General features: G+C 39.3%; 1 protein-coding gene across 1 annotated transcript in view; it reads right to left on the bottom strand.

Moving 5' to 3' along the window:
- Nucleotides 1-3,303: 3,303 nt before the first annotated feature.
- Nucleotides 3,304-19,808, bottom strand: part of METAP1D (methionyl aminopeptidase type 1D, mitochondrial) — a 73,940-nt gene continuing 57,435 nt past the window's right edge. The window contains 8 exon segments of the mRNA XM_012781938.3: nt 3,304-3,569; nt 3,692-3,770; nt 4,627-4,674; nt 5,984-6,081; nt 13,774-13,937; nt 17,224-17,266; nt 17,857-18,005; nt 19,556-19,705. Of these exon segments, the coding sequence (XP_012637392.1) occupies nt 3,491-3,569; nt 3,692-3,770; nt 4,627-4,674; nt 5,984-6,081; nt 13,774-13,937; nt 17,224-17,266; nt 17,857-18,005; nt 19,556-19,705 (810 nt within the window). The 3' untranslated portion in view covers nt 3,304-3,490.

Genomic DNA, 19,808 nt, shown 5'->3' with positions numbered 1-19,808 from the left:
CCTGAGCTGAACCTTCGTCGCTGCACCTTCCCCTGTCTGGAGTGTGCAATGATCACAGGACAAACCTCTGTAATCAAGCACATTTTGGCAGAGGGAACACCAATAAAAATGAACATTCAAAACAAATTACATCGGTGCTGTCGTTACAGATATTTGTAAGAGGGGGTTTCTCTCTTTTTTAACTTCTGTAGCAGCTGCTGGTGCCCGCAGAATTCCTCTCCTTTGGTTTAAGGGCATGATGCTGGGGGCAGAAATATTTCAGGAAGCGTGGTTGGAGCAAAAAGAAAAACAAAAGCCAAAAAAAAAAAAAAAAACCACACAAACCCATACTCCAAACCAATAACGGGTTTGCCAACGTTTAAAAGATTTTTTTTTTTTCTTAATCACCGAACCCCACACGGTGAGGCTTTGTGGCAACAACCAGCTAATGACTCCGCCACCAGACAACACCCGGAGCCGCTCGGCTAGTCCCGATTTCCTAGTCGCACTTGTGGTTTTAATTGCTCCTTTCTAGTGCCTGTTTTGGGGTGTGGAGTGCCTTGCCGCGTGCCCAGCACCGCCGCTCGGATGCCGCACGGGCCCCGGGTCTCTTGCGCGCGCCTTGAGGGCCCTGCCCACGTAAGTGATCGCCGCGGTGGGCGCCGGGTCGGGGTTGGGACCTGGGAAAACGGCATTGGTGACTCTTGGAGCTCAGGGCAAAGCGTGAGGAAACCCGACGGCCGGGCTGCCTAGGCACAGTTTATTCCAGAGAATTGCAAGGTGGGGGAAGGGGAGAGGCCGCTGCACGTTGCAGTCTCCTGGGTGCTCCGTCCCTCCACATCTGAAGGGTGACCGAAGACTTTCGCTGCACGGGGGACCTGATTGCTCCAGGGAGCAAATGTCCAGCATGCGCGCCCTCGGGAATATGGTTTCAGAGCTTGCTTAATTTAAAATTGAATTGTGTGTGGGCGCGGGAGTGTCTCCACGCTGAAATTATTTCTTAGCCATGAGAAGCAGGTCTGAGGAGGGGCGTGGAGCCGCCGGTCTTAGCTAACTTCTCAACGTGGGATCTCATCTGTCCTCAGTGAGCTTGGAGTAAAACCCTCCCACCCCCTACTGCTAAGGCGACACCTGTTCTGAAATTCTGGTTTGCTTAGATCGTTGCCTGTCCCAACTCTGCGAGGAAACAAAACTCTTCCATTTGTCCTGAGGGTTTCGTATTCTGAGTAGAACCTACTGGGAGGGGGAGGTCACCTCAGGACCCGGTGGCCCTGGTGGTGGTAGCGGTAGCCACACTTGGCTGGAATCCCGGTGGCCCTGTGTGACGTTTGGGGCCAGTTCAGCTGGCAGAGGGGTAGGGAGGCGTGGACGAGGTATTTTTAAATCTACTTCTTAATCTCTATTTCAGAGCATGTTAAACGGAGTTCGCTCTAATTCAAGTTTGTTACCTAGGGAGCTGCTAAGTGTTGGCAGTATTGACATGCCAGCGCGCACACATGCACACACATACACTTTAGGTTAGTCACTTTTAATAAGTGGGATTTTAAGCCTGTCCCATAAATACCTCCACCTCGAAATAATTGCTGCACAAGCAGTGTGTTACCCAGTGGTTGGTAAAATCCTGTGGTCCTAATAAAACCATCCTTGGGGAAGATCGGAGTAAACCGATTCGCAGAAAAAATACAGCGCTAATGATTGCAATCCAATTGCTCTAGGAGAAAAGTGAAGTCATTCTCTGGCAAACTTCTCAAGGCCAGCTGGGCCCTATTCCTCTCTAGAAAAGCCGGATTGTTCTAGGGCAGCAGCCCCACTCTCTGGGCCTTTTCTTGGCCAACTCCTGAGCACATCTAAAGTTTTTCTATGGATGTTGTAAATCCTCAACCCCTCCCTCGTCTTTTCTAGCTGTCAGACCCACTAGACTCAGACTCAGCTCTATCCAAAAATCTACATTCTGACGCAGAGAAGCTGAGCCGGAGCGGCTGGGGGCAGCCGAGAGAATCCCATGTTCAGGAAAAAGCTGGAACTCATCACATTTCCCAGCCCACTCATTGTCCTCAGTTTCCCTTCTTCTTCCCCACCCACCACTCTGAGTATCATAAAGATGAGCTGGCTCTTGGTTCCAGTCATGAATGCCACCTGTCCTGGCAACTACAGGTGCCCACATTTCCTTGGCAGTCCCTCGAGTCCCAGCTATATTTAGCGGAAGGCAACTTTGCAAAACCCGCTTCAGTAGAAACAAGAGTTAGCACAACCAGTGACCGCTCCACACCCTCACTGTGCTTGTTCCTAAAACCATAACCAGAAGGGGACAGCTTCCTTTGCGGACTGCTAAAGGCCAGCCACTCCCAACCCTTGAGCCCAGGTGTGAACAGGTGCTGCAGAGCCAGCGCAAGCGAAGGAGGGTGCTCCGGGCAGGGACGGGCCTGGGGAGACAGAACGTGGCCCTTGGATTCCTGTTCCTCGAGCGGGTTGGAGACGCCGGCCGGCCGGACGAACCGGAGTTAAACCTGCCAACTCCAGCCCAGCCAACTAAGGCCCTTGCCCCCAAATGTGCGGGTGTCTCCTCTCGCTGGGACCTTTCGGGTCTTCTGAAACATCAGATCTTCGCGACCCCAGCAACGCCCGGGCACGGGTTCGTAGAGGGCCAGTGTGGGGAGGAGTCAGTTTAGGGACTAGACAGCCTGCCGACACCTCACTTCTGTGGGGAGGGGGTTGAGGAGGGTCTCAAACTTAACCTCTGGGATGGCCCTGCAGGCCTGGATGCGGGCAGAGAGCAAGAGCCGCAGGGGACCGGGAAAGTCGCGTTTCTGGATTGATCAAATCCTGCGGGCCAGACCCAGGGTCCACTGCCAAGGAAATGTTTGTAATCAATGCTTCGGTTCGCGGGCTAATCTCTTCATATAAAAGCTGTGATGAGGGTGCACGAAGGTGAACGAAACGGAAAGGCTGGGGGTGGGGGGCAGGTGCTGGCCTCTGCGAGCGCCCTCAGGCCAGTCTATGTGGGATACACAAAGGGAAAAAACAAGATTTTAAAAAATTCCCAGCTAACAGGGTTCCGGTTTTTCTGTCCGTGTGCACGCGTGCAAAAAGTTCAGACACTCAAAACTAACCACCCGCCCTCTCTCCCTTCTGTCAGAGACGCAAGGCAAGGCGCGCAGACACAATGGGCTTTACGATTTTTATTTTTTTACTCGGGCAGTGTCAGCAAAAGGGAAAGAGAAAATCGTGCTTCTCCTGGAATCTCTCGTCTCCCAAACGAGGGCGTCCCCGTTCCCCTCCAGATGCGTTTCCCTAGCTGGGAAAGCAAGCCCGAAGCCACCTGGCCCTGGCAGGGCTTCAGATCTGAGTCCCGAATTGTCCCCCGTCCCCACCGCGTGTTCCCGGACGCTATTAGGTGCTAGGTAGGTTATCGCGCGACGTGTCGTCCCCGTTTCTTCTAAAAGTTCTTCAGCTGGATCTCAGCAATTTAGAAGAATAAGACGCCCGGCCTCTGCGACCTTCGGGCTGCTCCTCAGGCCTCGTGGGGCAGTTTGGTCAGGATCTGCGCGCCCCCCGACGTGATGAGAATTGTGTGCTCGAACTGGGCCGACCTGAAACACACACCGCGGCCGTGAGGACGCGCACAAGCGCCCGCGGGCCCGCGAGCTTTAGCGCCCTGGATCAATCGTCCCTTCCCATACAATTTAAAAGCAACGGGGCGGAAAGCAAACACCTTTGGTTGTCTAAGGAGATCGCAGTCCATGCATCCTCCAGGACTTTAAATTCTAGGGATCCTTCGGTGATGATTGGCTCTGTAAGAGGGAAAATATTTACTGCAGTGACCTCACCAGATTCTTGTCAAACATTGTTTCGGCTGATTATCAAAAAGAATAAGAAGGTTCTCCCTCCCGCCCCTCAAGTGCTTCCCCCACGGGTTCATGTTGTCATCTTGCAAGGGCTGATAATTGATGTTGCTTACATAGTATACTACAAACTAAACAGTAGGGAGAGGAAACGCTACGGCATTCAAAAATGTATGAAGTTGCCTAGTTCGTAATTTTTTAGAGAAAGAAGGGCATTTTAATCAAGACTTAATTAGGACCCTGTGGATAATAACCACCCAAACACCAGTCCCACTTATAAATACCCGTCACTTTTTAAAAATATTTGAATTTTTAAAACATGCTCAAAATGTTCATTAATCAGCAAATAACAATTTTCTTATTTCACTCTAATTGCTTCTCCATTAAGTCCCACAGTCAGAAATATGATGCCTTTGCGGCCCTAGGTGATTGGAATTTGGTGGTGACACCAATCACATGGGCCACCAGAGAGCACATGCCACTTGCTGTCAAGGAGCAAGGGACATAATCGCCTCTAGTTACTGGGTGTTAATGAAAAAACAAAACAAAACAAAAAAACAAGCATCACATTATGTTGGTAACAGAATTAGAGGTTGGACGACTGCCGTCTCCTAAATGTGTCGGTAAGTATCTGATTTAGGAAGATGGGGCTCAAGGATATTATTTAATCAGATTTACTATGCATCTGAATTATTTCATTACACTGATTGACTTTATTAGTCCTTCACAGGACTGCCGGGCCTAGGCCAGCACCGCAGCTTTTGCTCAGCAGCTATGGCCCTGGGAAGAGGAGCCCTGCATTTACCTATAGTGAATGCCATGCCCTCCTCCATGAGTAGGTCATTGTCATTTGCTGCAAAACAAAAAACATGGGGGCAGGGGTGAGAACACAAAATGGGGAGGAGAGAGAGTAACAGAATTGGGGGGGTAGGGGACCCCTTTTAAAAATCTGATCATTTTGTTTCTTTTCTTTTAGAGGAGAAGGAAGGGTGGAGGATTCTAGAATCTTAGGCTCCTGGGCCTCAGTCTTTACACTATCTGTGCTCTGAGTCAAGGCCCCTCCAGAGGAGTCTGCCAAGGACTGGCAGGGGCAGCCTGGGTATTTTAGACACATGTCTGGCTTCCTTTCCCCCTCCCACTGTCCCTCCAGGCCACCTGCTGAGTCCTGACCCTTGCCCCCATCACTACTGAAAAGAGAAAGAAGTTTTGGGAAAGTATGCAAAGGGGGGGCAGCCTCCTTCTGTGTGGGTTGGAGGAGGAGGTAGGATCCCCACTTCAAATAATTTAACTCCAGGTATTGGCACCAGGTAGGGCACAGGGCTGATGAGCCCTTTCTGCACTGTCACCTGGACCTCTTCTGAGCTGCCTCAAGTGAGGCTCTTTGGCTAGAAAGGGGTTCTGACCTGCTGGATCTCCAGGGATCTTCTAGGGGTTGGGTCCCAGTCAGCAGTTCCTCTATGGCCCAGTCCTACCTCAAGTGCACAGGTCAAGGCCCCAGGACTATATTTCCTTTGGTCCCTGTCTAGGAGTGTCCCTGTCCATAGAGCTGTCTCCTACCTTAACCCAAATCTTCTCACCTCTTCCGGCCCACCCTGCTTTCTCAATGTAGGGTGCACACCCAAGCAGTGAAAAACAGGAGATTCTAGGGAAGGAACACAGGGTGGGCATAATCTAGAAATCACTAAAGAGTACATGCTGCTAAATACATCAGCTGTCAACGCTGTGTAGGATGTAATGAAGTTTAACCACAACAGTCAGCGGTTAGAAAAAGGGGTAGAAAAAGAAAAACAGAAAACAGTCATATGTGCATGCTGCTGGGACATTGATGCAGTGGTGTTTTGTTTTCAGTAACTTTTTCTAGACAAATATCCCTTGTGCCTTCCAGCCATGCACCCTTCAGGAGAAGACAAAAAGCAAAATAAACCTTATTTTGGGATTGAAAAAACTGCTGGGCTCTAATCCAGTAACATAGTAATGTGCTGGTTAAAATTAAGTAGACACTCCCCCACCAGCCTCACACACACACACACACACACACACACACACACACACACACACACACGGATGATGTGGATTTTTTGAAGTTGGAGGAAGAGGTTCAGGAGCAAAACTGCCATATCCCGATCCCATTCAAGAAACAGCTTCCAAATTAACTTTCTTACCATGATGCCAAATTTCTGGATGTCCATGAAAGTAAGATCCTATTCCATGTCCTACAAAATATGGACAGACTTGCAAACCATTCTGATGAGCTATGTGGCTTTAAAAGTGACCAAAGAATATTTAATTAAATTAGGTATGTTTTTAATGCATGCTAAGATTAAAAAGTCATTTAAAAATATTCACTGAAAAAGAAAAAATGTTAAAGTCAGATGATAACATTAATGTTTTCATTATTCTGTAATAATTTTAGTTTTTGGTGTTGCCTGTATCAACTGCCTTTGGATATATGAAGAAAGAATGTATGTATCTAGCACAGTAGTTTGAGTCATTTACCTTAGTACAGCATTCAATAAGGACCCTTCTAGACAACAAATGAGTGTGCATACCCACACATAGATTGACATACATGACCAAGATATATGTGCCCATAATACAGGTCATAAAAACCTGCCTGCTTTTTATGGGGTTTCACAAAAAGACTGTGCAAATTACTACTAATTTGGGAACCAGAGGAAAAAAATACAATATAGAAATATGACTTTCTACTCCTACGGTTTCCTTTATTCTTCTCTATTTCAAAACATTATACATTTCACAGACACATTCACAAAAAAGGTTGAATTTGCTTTGTCAACATTCTTAAAACCCTCCAAAACTTTATGATCATTTGGGAGTTCTATTTAAGACCTATACCACTAATAAAATTCATAAAGAATGTTTTTTAATCATAAGGATGCTTAAAAAAGCTAATATTGTGGACCAGGCACGGTGGCTCACGCCTGTAATCCTAGCACTCTGGGAGGCTGAGGTGGGCGGATTGCTCGAGGTCAGGAGTTCGAAACCAGCCTGAGCAAGAGTGAGACCCCATCTCTACTATAAATAGAAAGAAATTAACTGGCCAACTAATATATATAGAAAAAATTAGCTGGGCATGGTGGTGCATGCCTGTAGTTCCAGCTACTCAGGAGGCTGAGGCAGTAGGATTGCTTGAGCCCAGGAGTTTGAGGTTGCTGTGAGCTAGGCTGACGCCATGGCACTCACTCTAGTCTGGGCAACAAAGTGAGATTCTGTCTCAAAAAAAAAAAAAAAAAAAAAAAAAAAGAAAAGAAAGCTAATATTGTGACTCCTAATTCTTTTATGTTGTCTGTCATTGTTGCTAGAGACAGGGTCTCACTCTGTTGCCTGGGCTAGAGTTCATTGGCATCATCATAGCTTACTACAACCTCAAATTCAAGAGTTCTTCCTGCCTCGGCCTCCTGAGTAGCTGGGATTACAGGCGCATACCACCATACCCAGCTAATTTTTCTATTTTTTTGTAGAGATAGGGGCTTCACTATGTTGCTCAGGCTTGTCTTGAACTCTTGACCTCAAGCGATCCTCCTACCTCCTAAAGTGCTAGCATTATAGGCATGGGCCACCATGCCTAGCCTGTGATTTCTAAGTCTTAATGCTTCATTAGTTACTTCTACATGTAAATGTTTGGGGTTCCATCTATCCCACATAAATGAAACCTAGCACATAGAATCCAACCCCCAAATCCTCACCTACAAGTTTGAAAAGTTGTTGAAATCAGGCAAACATGTTTATTTTGGGGAGCATCAGACAGACAAGTACATACATACCATTAACAATTTATATTTTCATGTTGACAAAGGGCATAATACCCCTAACCATAACCATAACAATGGATTAGGACTTATAGGCATACTATTTCAATTCTTAACAGAACCAAAGTTTCTAGATATCAAACTAGAGTTTCCAAAAGACCCTAGGTTTACTTATGAACCCAAAGGCTTTTTTAGCCAGCCTCCTTATGGGCATTTGTATCAATGTACTTTTTTCTCAACATTTCAGACTTTTAAGATATCTTCACTTAGACCAGGTGTCACTATAACCAGCAATGGACACCCTCTTATTCAGATTTGATTTTGATGTAACTGATAATACAGAAATAGGTAAGCTATGCATATGTTGAGGACAGGAATGGTAAACCAAATCAATGTTTTCATCTCTTAAGTTGTACCTTATGGTTATTTCTGCTGGTCTTTTTTTAAATTTTTTTTTGAGACAGAGTCTCACTCTGTTGCCCAGATTAGAGTGCCATGGCATCAGGCTACCTAACAACAACCTCAAACTCCTGGGCTCAAGCGAGATCCTCCTGCCTCAGCCTCCTGGGTAGCTGGGACTACAGGCACGCACCATGCCTGGCTAATTTTTTCTATTTTTAGTAGAGACGGGGGTCTCGCTCTCACTCAAGCTAATCTTGAACTCCTGAGCTCAAGCAATCCTCCTGCCTTGGCCTCCCAGAGTGCTAAGATTACAGGCGTGAGCCACTGCGCCTGCACTATTTCTGCTGGTCTTTGCACTTTGGGCAGGAGGTATTTCTATTTGAGATGGGTGTTTAAGCCTCAGCTGTGAAATCCTCCAACCTTTATATCCATGACACCTTTCCCAATGTATTTCTATTTGCACAATTTCTGAATAGAAAGTGAAGATGGAGAGTGGATAGAGGATAAAAGAGAGATTATTAAATAAGATATAATAATCTAGATTTTGTTTTAACAGGAATGGATTCTACCCAAACCTATAAGTTATGTTAGTTTAGTCCCAATAAACCTTGATGATTCTAAGAGCATTCAATATAAACTATTCCCCTATTTTATTTTTTTAAAAAAACAAAAAACAAAAAAACCCTAGGTTTCTGGTTTTTTTTTTTTAAAGAATCCAACTGATTGGCAGGTTTCGCGGCTACATCTTAAATGTGTGTTACAATGGCAATCTCCATTTTAATTTCCGATGAGAGGAAAGGAAGAAAGCCTATTCTGGAAAAACACTTGGGGTCCCTCCCCACGTCATACCTCTCATTCCTCTTCATATAATAAAAGAAGCTGTGCAATTACTAGGTGGCTAAGGATATCTGAGTGCATTTGCCAATAACTATCTACTCCCTGGTTCAGCTGGAACTTCTGGCTATAGGAGGATCACAGAATCTGTGTGTCATGGATGCAAAGGTTAGAGGATTTCACAGCCAAGTGGAAAGAGGAAAAGAGGACAAATTTTGCTCAGTTCCTTGGTTGAGGACTCATCCCAATGCGTGATTCCCAGGAGCTAAGTACACACTTTTGTCTGCTTTTCAGGATATTTTCCTTTTGGATTGGTAGTTTATAACACACATTTATTGGGATTAAATAGGATAAAATCTCACTAATGTTCCTAATTACTTTTTAAAAGCATGCCCCTCTACTATTTCAGGATAAACGGGGAGCACAAGATTCTTTACCTGATTGTAGGCTTTAAATCTGATTCTTACAGACAATCCAAGTGACTTGTAAGTAGCAAATTCCACTCCTCTAACATGAAAGCAAGAGCTAGTAACCCTAATTGTGGGAAGGTGGAGCATGTCTGTACCTCTTGACTGGTGTGTTGGGGGAAATGGAAACAGCAGAGCAGGCAGGAATGTCCAAGAAGTGACACAGTTGCTCCCCAACACTGGCCATCGCGAGGCCATGACCCTTTTCTTGCCTGGACATTTCACCAATGAAATCTGCCTTCTCTTTGCTAAAATCTATCAAGAAGAACGCTCCTGGTATTAGCTCTTCTGATTTTTTTCTAACTAAAAGCCCTTTAAGACAGTATAAGATCTACCTATGAACCCAAGCACATTTATGATTTGAAGCCCTTCATATGGAATATTTGGGGAGGGAGAGGAAAAAGGTGTATAAAGCTAGTTTATGAATTTAGTTTTCAATTATACTGTATTATTACAGTTCATGTTTCAGTTATGGTTTATAGTTAAAAGAAAAATCTCTTTTAAGGAATTTCATCTTGTGACCATTTTCTTCTGTTTAATTCCCTTTCATGAGGCAGTCGTACTCAATTGAAGTGTTGTCTAGATAAATTTCTTAATACATTTCAACTACTTTTTATGACTAAAAATACATTCCCCCAGAGGGCAGAGGAGTACTGTGTTTAAGTACATGCTCTTATAAAGAAATCAAAATGCACATGGGAATAGTTTTATTACCATTTTTTACATGAATCCTATAAACAACACTAATTTCCAATGGTCATATCTCTAATAAAGGATCTCAAATGACATCTGATTTTGTAAGTTAATGGAATTTTACTTTGATCTTTCTAGATATTTATTTTAAGCAGTAGTCTTTGAATGAAGGAATGCACAAATCCAGGGATTCCCTCTAATGACAAGGGATGTTTAAGTACAATTGGTAATATTTTTGAAAGCCAACAACTGTTTTTTAAAAAAGTGATATTTTTTTTGTTTCAAACTGGATCACAAATTACTGTATTTTTCTTACAATAGTGCTGAACTTTTATTTGAGGTTTTCTGTTTCTGAAAAGCAGACATGATAGATTGAAATAAAAGATAATTTATTGCAATGCTTACTTTCATGTGCAGAGAGAAGCAGTGTAATTGTAATTTACAGTAGCTGTCAAGAAAAATCCATCACAGATGACATTAAAATGACTTATTTTGCCTGAGCCACTTATTGTTTAAATGTGCATAATCTAATAGAAAGAGATTATTTTTTAAAAATCTGCTTCATATTGTTCTAAATTAATATCAAAACATATACTTATGAATTAAACATTAAAAACCATTTATTGATACTTTCATCATGACATTTACAACTCTAAGTTTAAATTATTTTTGATTGAACTGTCACATATTTGTGATGCATGAATCTACACATTCACAATATACTTGTATGTACAGATCATATAATCTAGAGATAATTACAAAAATACAGATTTAGAAATATTTTAAAGCCAATGGAGGTACAGTGGGTATAATAACACTATGACCTAAGGATCACTAGGCATCCCTCCCAAAGCAAAGCACACAGAGAACTCTTTTCATTAAATCATCCTGACTGATAACTTCTTGAGAGACATCATCCTATTCTTTAGGTCTCAGAGGAGAATTTCAGAATTTCCTATAGAGATCTCAAGGTTCTTCATAACACAGTACTAAAATAAGCCGCCTGAATGCTCTTTTTAGAGTGTATCAGTAGAGGGGAGGCTATGCAAAAGATGGTAAATATCTTAAAATAAATGGGACTGAGTTGAAAGATGTTTGTAAACCTTTGGTCTGTAATGATCTCAAGTACTTTTGGCTTAAAGGTGGATATCGTTTGTTTATTTACTCCCTTAAGATTTTGCCTGAATAAGAACAGGCAAAATAATAGATGTTCAGCAACACAGCTTTAACACATCAGAACAAACATTTGTTAGAATCAGGGCAGTTTCCTCTCCTGTGGCAGACATAAACCATCTAAATAATGAAATGTATTAGGGTAAAAGTAAAAAGTTCATTGTCTATTATTTTCCACATAGTTTTGTAAGTGCAGTTGTTCGGACTGATCTGGTTTTCAAAGGAGCTTGTACATGCAAATTCATACTCTGCGAAGACTGACCTTTGTATCCAGATAGCTAAAATCCAATGTCACTTTCAATTCTACTCTTCTTCTTCTTCTTTTTTTTTTTTTATGTAGCTAGAATTAATGTAGTGAATATGTAATGAAATGCATTATCCTGCATGGAGATTTATCAGATTTTCCAACTGAATGCTATGCTTTGCTAGTACTAGCTGGAGTTCACCTGCATGTTGGTGTGGCGTGTGGCTCTTTTTTGTAAAGAGTTAAGTCGTACACAAAAAAAGGGAACAAAGGTCAGCACCCAGCCGCCACTTGAATGTGAGATTTTTCTTTTTATTCCCCTTGATGTATACTAGGCTCTGTGTTATTAGTCTTAATGATGGAAAATTGTAGTGTTGATACAAATCTTTTTTTCAAAGTAGTAGGCGGGAGCTCCATTTGTTAGTAAGTTTTTTTTGTGACTAAAAGCCACGGACAGTACATTTATGTAGCAGTAAAAGGCCTAGATGCTCTTTCCATAGCAGAGCTAATTATTCCTACTGTGACCTTACTGATCTAGCCTGTTCCTAGTACATCTCATCTGCACGCCTGTTCCTCTGTGTAGATGGTGTCAGAGAATATGAAAAACCCTATAATGAAACCATTTTCATGATGGAGAAAGGCTACTGGAGTTGCACTTGCTACAAAGAGGCTCAATTATATGAGTAATTGTGATAATTTTCTACATTCATAGCCTTCAATGGGGAAAAAAGAATGAGAGCCACAAAGGAAAATTACTTTAACAAGAAAGTACAGAGAGTAAAAATGGAAGAAGAGACAAAAAGGGGAAAAAATAACCAGAAAAAAAGTTTAAAAAATAGATCTGGAGGGAGGAATAGCGAGACAGGGAGAACAACAGAAATGCTCAAAAGCCCATGTGCAGCTGTGTTGCACAATTAAATTGAATTTTTTTTTCTGCAGTTGATGAATGTGACTACTGCAAATGTGCCTCTGTAGTTAGCTATCATTTGTTGTTCCGTGACAGGAAAAGGATAATTACCTCTCAGAGAGAATCAAAGGCTGACATGCCCTTTAGACACAGCCATGAATGCAGAGCTCGATAGAATGCTTGAATAAGAATCTAGTGTTCTCTGCCCCCTTCTACTGAAGAATAAATTTTGTTAAAATGCAAGAACACCACCAGTAAATTTGTTGAACCCTAGGTGTTCAAAAATATGAGGTGCATCTATCGACTCATCCCATTTGCAAAAATAAAACTGCATTTTGAATTCATTTCTATTATATTCATGGACAGTAAGATAGTGAGATATGCATTAAATTTCTTTTCCCAGTAGGGGTCTGATTCAACATTTCCTATGAAAGAACAGAGAGACACTATCCTTTTTTCCCAGGCTAGTTAGCCTATAATTTAAAACTGTCAAAAACACAATTTTGTTCAAAGTCTTCAATAAAAGCTTCTCAGATATAACCCAAAGAGATTTTACTAAAGTTTGATTCAGACACTGTTACAATATTTTTAAAGCCATAAATACATTTAACTGATATTTTACTGCCTTTTTTCTTAAAGTATTTGAAGGCTTACAAAGAAAAAAAGCAGCATCTTTTCAAGGTGACTAAGCCTTCCATCCTTTAGACAAATGGGAAGTATTCAATGGTTCATATTAATGAGAACAGTACGTTAAAGGGTTCTGATGTGATCATCTTTAACAAAATATATTACTTTAAAATGAAAACACATATTCTGCATGTCTACTTCAAAACAGTTATAGGGGAAAAAGACCTAAAAGTAGGTAACATGTTACAAAGAAAAGTCTTAAATTCAGAAAATATACATGCACTCAAAAAGTAAGCATAGAATACTGTGTGAAAAATAAACAATGGTTTACAGGAAAAATGAACCAGACCAAGAAAGGACAGAGGATCACCCTTTCAGGCTATTTGCTAATCTATTAATTTGAAAGTTAAGGCTTGCTTGAGCTAACACTTTTTATCTTTGTATCATAGGAATACGTTTCTCTCCATTCCTTTATAAAATTTAGCTTTTCTCCTGTCTCATTATCCAAAGATTGGGATGCTTATCCCTTCTTGGCACTTTCTTCCATATTTGGTATGATACTATGTCAAGCTAAAACAAAAGCAACTATATAAATATTTCTCGCTCCTCCTAGAAGTTGCTTTGCTGACCCTGGTATAATTCACTTTTTTAAAATGCTTTTTTTTTTTTTTGTTTCATCCCAGGGAACAACACTGCAGCCTGGCAGTTCTCATACTGATATCAGACTGAAATGATGGTTCTGAATCATAAAACATGTCATCAACTTTATACCAAGCCACCAATAACCTTTGTACCATTTGCCAACCCTCCCTTTACTTGTCAATGTAAGGCTTACCTGATTGTGTTTCCAATTACAGAGAAGGGAGCCCCTGCTCTGCAAGCTGCAATTGCTTCATCTCTACACCTTCTGGCAACCTCCACTAACTTTTTACCATGCTCATCCACACTGCCCACCAAAAATGTTTCAGAGGTGTCTCCATGGTAGCCATTGTAATAGACCTAAACACAGGCAGAAATTTTAAAATATGTCCTTGTTTAAAAATCTACTCTCCCTCAGTATATTGTATTCATCTATGTATTTAGTAGACTCAAGTGTTTTACCCTTCCACAATTACTCTCAAGTTTGTGTATAAAAAAGAAGAAACAGATATACTAAAACCTTGCAAAAATTAAAAAGATGAAGCCATAGAATATCATAAAATTTAAAAACAAATAAGTAACTATTACAGCTATGATTAGAATACTACTGTAACATTTTGCTTCCTCACTTATTTCTAAGAAGACAAAAATATACATGCAAAAATTAGTGACCAAAGACAATGATCTACAATTACCACAATAGGTTTAGAGAACCAAGAAGTATTTAACAGAGTGAAAAGTTTTCTTCAATGTCATGAAGACTTACTTGATCTTTTCTTTACCAGTTCTATATTTGGAAGTGATATATAATAACAAGAAGAAATAAGATAGACATGTTACTATTATAACAGACAGTAGGAGAATTTAGTTCTAAGAATTGAAGTAGCCCAATATAGGAATGCCATATGTTATAGAAAAAGCATATGCCAAGAGTGAAATCTTAATCAAATGTTCCTGATAGCAGAATGTTAACAGAAAACACTATATATGAATTTTTAAAGAATTAGAATATAATAAAATAGGCTTAGAAGTAAAATTACAGAAAATAGAATTTTATCAGTCTTCATTGATTCAGTAGCCCTACAAAATCTTGAAAGATACCAGATTCATTATAAAAAAAATCAATGATTACCAAACACTATAACAGATATAGAAGGCAGAGGAGACTGGTTGAATATTGATCCTTTGATGTAGCATGGAATTTGTTATTTTGCATAAATTTGTCCTAATTATTTTTCATATTTTTCTTTCTTATAAAGTATTAAAACACAGAAACTATTACAAAAATATATTTATTTGAGCTTTCTGTTTTGACACTGAATTAATATCTTAAATCTGTATACTATTCTGTATTTTAAAAAAGCTGCTTACCTACACTTTGTGAAGGTAGCAAGAAAGGTCATTAGATCTTCACTTTATAAATCAGGAAACTGAGGCATGGACAAGTAACTTGTTTAAGTTTAGTGACACAACAAAGGGGCAGATTCAGACTAATATGATGCATTATTGGCTTCTAATCGAGTGTTTTCTCTACTATATCAAATTATCCTAATTATCTTACGATAGAGTAGTGTTTTATACACTTATTCTCACAGTGCTTTGCAATTCAGGAAAATATAAGTTTTGATTTTATATATAAAAACATAAAATTTGCTAATATAAGCATGATTGTTCAAGAATATTTGCAACTGAATGTTTATATGACTGCTTTTTAAGTAAAAATGTATTATTTTTTAAAATCTTTATTCATCTTTTCATATTATTGTTACCTTTCAAAAAGACTACTGGAAAGATTCAAAATATATGGAATACAATACTTTTGAAAGTCTGTGGGGCAGTCATCTGTAACTTCTGTTTGTATTCAAAAACTTATCTTATGCTTAATTTAACAGATATTTACTGAGCAACTACTATAGGCATCAAGTCTTTTTTGAAAAAACATTCAATTTTCAAGAGAGAAAGAAATCCATTTTCTTGTGATATATACTAGATGTACGTAAACAATTATAAAATGCAATGAGTATTTTCTGATAAAAGTATAGGATCTGATAATGGACTCCTTCACTTAATAAAATATTTCATAAAAAATATAATTTGTTAAGATACTGTTTCCTAGATTCCTTCACATTTCTAGACACTTGAAAGTATTTTACTTTGCTTTATGAGTTTCACAATTGTGAAAGAATCTGAATGTTAAAAATGAAACTGTTTATTAAAAGTCTTCAGAAAACTTAGAAAAGGAATAGAATATTCTCTTTGGACACATTGGAAACAGTAGGGAAGAGTATGCCAATTGCATTCAAAGCAACAATGTTTTATAGAGGGTGATTAGGTGAGATAATAAATGTAAAATCCTAACATCAGATACAATCTAAAATAATAGCATACCATGAATAAAATTTTATTTCAGGTACATTTCAAAAAATACCTCCTTCTACATGACTCTGAGTTGGAAAGATAACAAAATGTTATATGTGGAGCAAACATTCAAGTATTCTAAGTAGGACAAAATGATATAGGAAATAGTATCAGCAATAAAAGAATCTTTGGCTATGTCCCCACACAAATTGATATGAAGAAAAAAGGTCAAATTAATTTAACTAAGTAAAAATATGACTGAATACAACTATCAGATGTCTGTTTCCATCTCATTCCCACTCCTGCCTAGGTCTCATGGTCTAGATACAATTCTTAAAATATTGTATTAATAAAAACCATATTTCTTGAATAGTGTCCATCTCAACTAGTTCTCAGATGTCTAAATTTGATTGATTTATTTAAAATTTATTTATTAATCATCAGATGTACAGAATTTATTTATGATCTACATAATCCAGAAGTACTGTTATAAAATTTTTTAATAAAAGGAAATGTGAAAACATAAATAATCCAAGTCTGAGAAAGGTTAAGAAAATTAGAAAAAGGTAGAGCTTGTATAATTTAAAGTCCCTGTGTTAAATTACTTAGGCTTGTTATTTAAAAGAAAAGCTATTAACCATTTAGTGAAGACTTAAGTTCAGACAGAAAATCACTCTGCTTCTGTGCTTTGAGCTCAAGGCTCTCTATACCAGAAATGGAACATGACGATACCTTCAGCGATTTTAATAAATCTAGGGAACACTGCTAGCGAAAGAGTTGCTGTCCAAATAGACTGACACACACAGGCCAATGTAGCCCCTAATGACAGAGTAAGATAATGACAGGCCCCACTCAAAATCAGCAGGAAGAGGAAGATCAATCTTGGCAGAGTGAAGGAAAAATGCTGGCTTTCTTCGTGTTAGCTCATCTCATACATATCTAGCTTCAGCAGCTGCCCAGTGCTATGGTGCTCTGCGTTAACTACACAGTGGATCAATAACAATTACACCTTCTCAAAAACATGACACATAGCAGGATTGGGTTGACATTTCACTTAGGCCAACATTGATCTCAGTGCATCTGATTCCAGCCCTAAATTCAAGTCAGGCCTGGGTTTACTTGGAATAAACACAGAGTTAAAGACAAAAAAGGAAACCAGCTGCTTGCGTCTGGGTCTAGAAGTAAACAGCACTTCCACCGGTGCAGTTCACATTTTCAATCCACTCTTCCTGTTGCTACCAGCAATTCTGAAGTTGATCAAAGACTATTTTTTATATGATTTACTCACTGTGACATCAATGTTGATAATATCTCCATCCTGAAGAGGTCGACTGAAACATAAACAGAAAAAAAAATGGTGATAGGCAGATCTCAATAGAAGGAATATAAAAATAAATAGCTAATGACTACTATCACAAACCCAATGAGTTAACAGTGATGATGTGGAGTGAAGGAGGAATAAATGGAATAAGTATATCTCATCTTTAACTTATGTCAGACACATCACATTTTACAAGCAATACATAATATGAACACATTGCCATTGTTTAAAAATCAACTATGTTTTTCAAAGCATGCACTTGTTACCTTCATTTTACCAAGAACTACAACAATAGTTGATAGCAAATATTGGCCTACGTTGGATTTTTACCATTTTTTCATGGTTAAAATTTAAGAAGGTAAAAGAAATATTTGATGCACTACCCTTTTTTCTAGATTACATACAGCTTTAATAAAACATTAAATGGTGGTGTTGTATCCATTTAGAAGCAAAATACTTCCAAATTTCTATTTTACCACATTCAACTTCAGAAGTTTGTCAGTGGGTTTCAAAAGAATGATAGTATCTTTCAACATGTTATAGATCTTAGTTTCGTGTTTTACTTTCCAAAGGAACAATATGTTATTAAGAAATGAATACCTGTCAGGAATACCATGACAGAGCACGTTGTTTACAGAGGTACAAACAGATTTTGGAAAACCTCCATAGCCTAGAGGTGAGGGATAGGCATTATGACTGATGATTTCCTGATGAACAAGAGCATCTATCTCTTCAGTTGTCATGTCAACCTAAAACATTAAATAAAGAAATTGTGCAGTGACAGTTGAAGACATCTCCTGTATTTATCAACTATATCTATAGCAATGGTACTTCTATGTGAGACTGTATAAATTTACTATGATAAACTTATGGTACATTTTAATTAATAATAATTAATGTTACAATCCTAAATTGTGCCTTTTTTGACAATCATTTGGGTATATGACGGTGTTATAGACTATTGAGAAATAGAAATTTTAAACTCTAGGATTCTCTAAATCATTTGTGAATCATTAAATGATACAACTCCATTTTAGCCTGAAGATTTCAAAAATATGTTCTTCAGCAATTCCTTCTTCTTCTTTAATGGCTAGTGCCCTGGGCTAATGAAAGCATATAAATAAATGCTCAAAAGGATCTTCAGTTTAGACAACAAAGCTTTCAAAGTAGGTCAATCCACACCTTTTTATCTTAGTGAAACATTACATGAGTTTTACAGCAATGGCATGGAGATTACAGGGCATCATTTAAAAAACTGAGTCTGCTACATTTTGTAGAGATTTGATTTTCACTAATCTTGATTTCTTTCATGCGTAAATAATTTTTTGTCTTTTTTTTGGAGACAGGGTCTAGCTATATTGCCTACGCTGGTCTTGAACTTCTGGGTTCAAGTAATCCTTCTGCCTCAGCCTCCAGAGTAGCTGGTATCACAGGCATGAGCCACTGTGCCCAGCTAAATAAATGTGTGTGTAAAAAATATTTTTCCCTTCCTAGAAGGTATCCCAAACTAAAAGAAAGCCAAAATTGAGTCTTCTCAGTTCACGAACACTATCTCCATGAACTCATAAATCATAAATAACATTCTAAACCAAAAATAAAATCTCATATTAAAAATTAACTATTTATTCAACAATGTTCTTTGTGTTATTTTATATTCACATTATGCTTATTCATGTTGCTATAACAAGTTTATTACACAGATGATACTGTAGGTTATTTCATCTTTGAGTATTAATTCCTAAAGTCTGCAGGCTCTTATTTTGGAAACTATAGACTCATATTTTCTTTTATGATCCTTATATTGCAGGGTATTTCAGATTATTATCAAAGAACTAAATTTTTCAGTAGGACAGTTGTACACAATTATATTGCTATATTACCTATAGCTGTGCATATCTGGTCTGATCTTTCTTTACAAAGCTAATGCAAGGAAACAGGAGACAAAGTACAAGGTAGAAAAAATCTTCAGGCACACAGAAATAATGTGGGGAATAAAAGCAGAAACTATAGGCAGGAGCAAGAGAGCAAAAGTCAAAGCTATCTGCCATTGATTAACCTGGATTGGCTGATTCGGCCCAAAGTATCTCTAGAATTCTGCTAGTTAAAATTGCATCTGGATTTTAAATGACTTCTTGAATTAACACATAAAATAATAAAATTCTTTTCCCCCATCCCAAGGCTTTACTTAATGCTTTAAAACAAATTAGATATGTACAAAGAAGAGTTAAAAGGAAAGAAAAAAAAGCACAGTGTTTGTGGCCCCTTGTGCAAGTCGTTCTGAGGCTTGGTGAGACGCCACCTTTAAACTCTTCCCAGCCAGGAGGAGGACATGACGGGCCAGCTGACAAGCCTGACGAAGCCCTTGAATCTGATCTTCATTCTTAACTTCTATGCTGTCTCCCCAGTCGGGTACAATGCCTGTCGTCACATAGTCTGGCTTCTTTATGTGCTTGAGGAAAAAGGATTGAAAACGAAGATCAGAACCCAGCGCACGACAATGGGATCATTTTTTCGGACACAGCCTCCTGCTTCATGGAGCTCTGCCCTTCCTG

The sequence above is a fragment of the Microcebus murinus genome, chromosome 8 (genome assembly GCF_040939455.1).
Source record: "Microcebus murinus isolate Inina chromosome 8, M.murinus_Inina_mat1.0, whole genome shotgun sequence".
Classification (NCBI taxonomy): Eukaryota; Metazoa; Chordata; class Mammalia; order Primates; family Cheirogaleidae; genus Microcebus; species Microcebus murinus.
The sequence above is the reverse complement of the archived record's forward strand: the minus strand, read 5'-3'. Positions and strand labels throughout refer to the sequence as shown.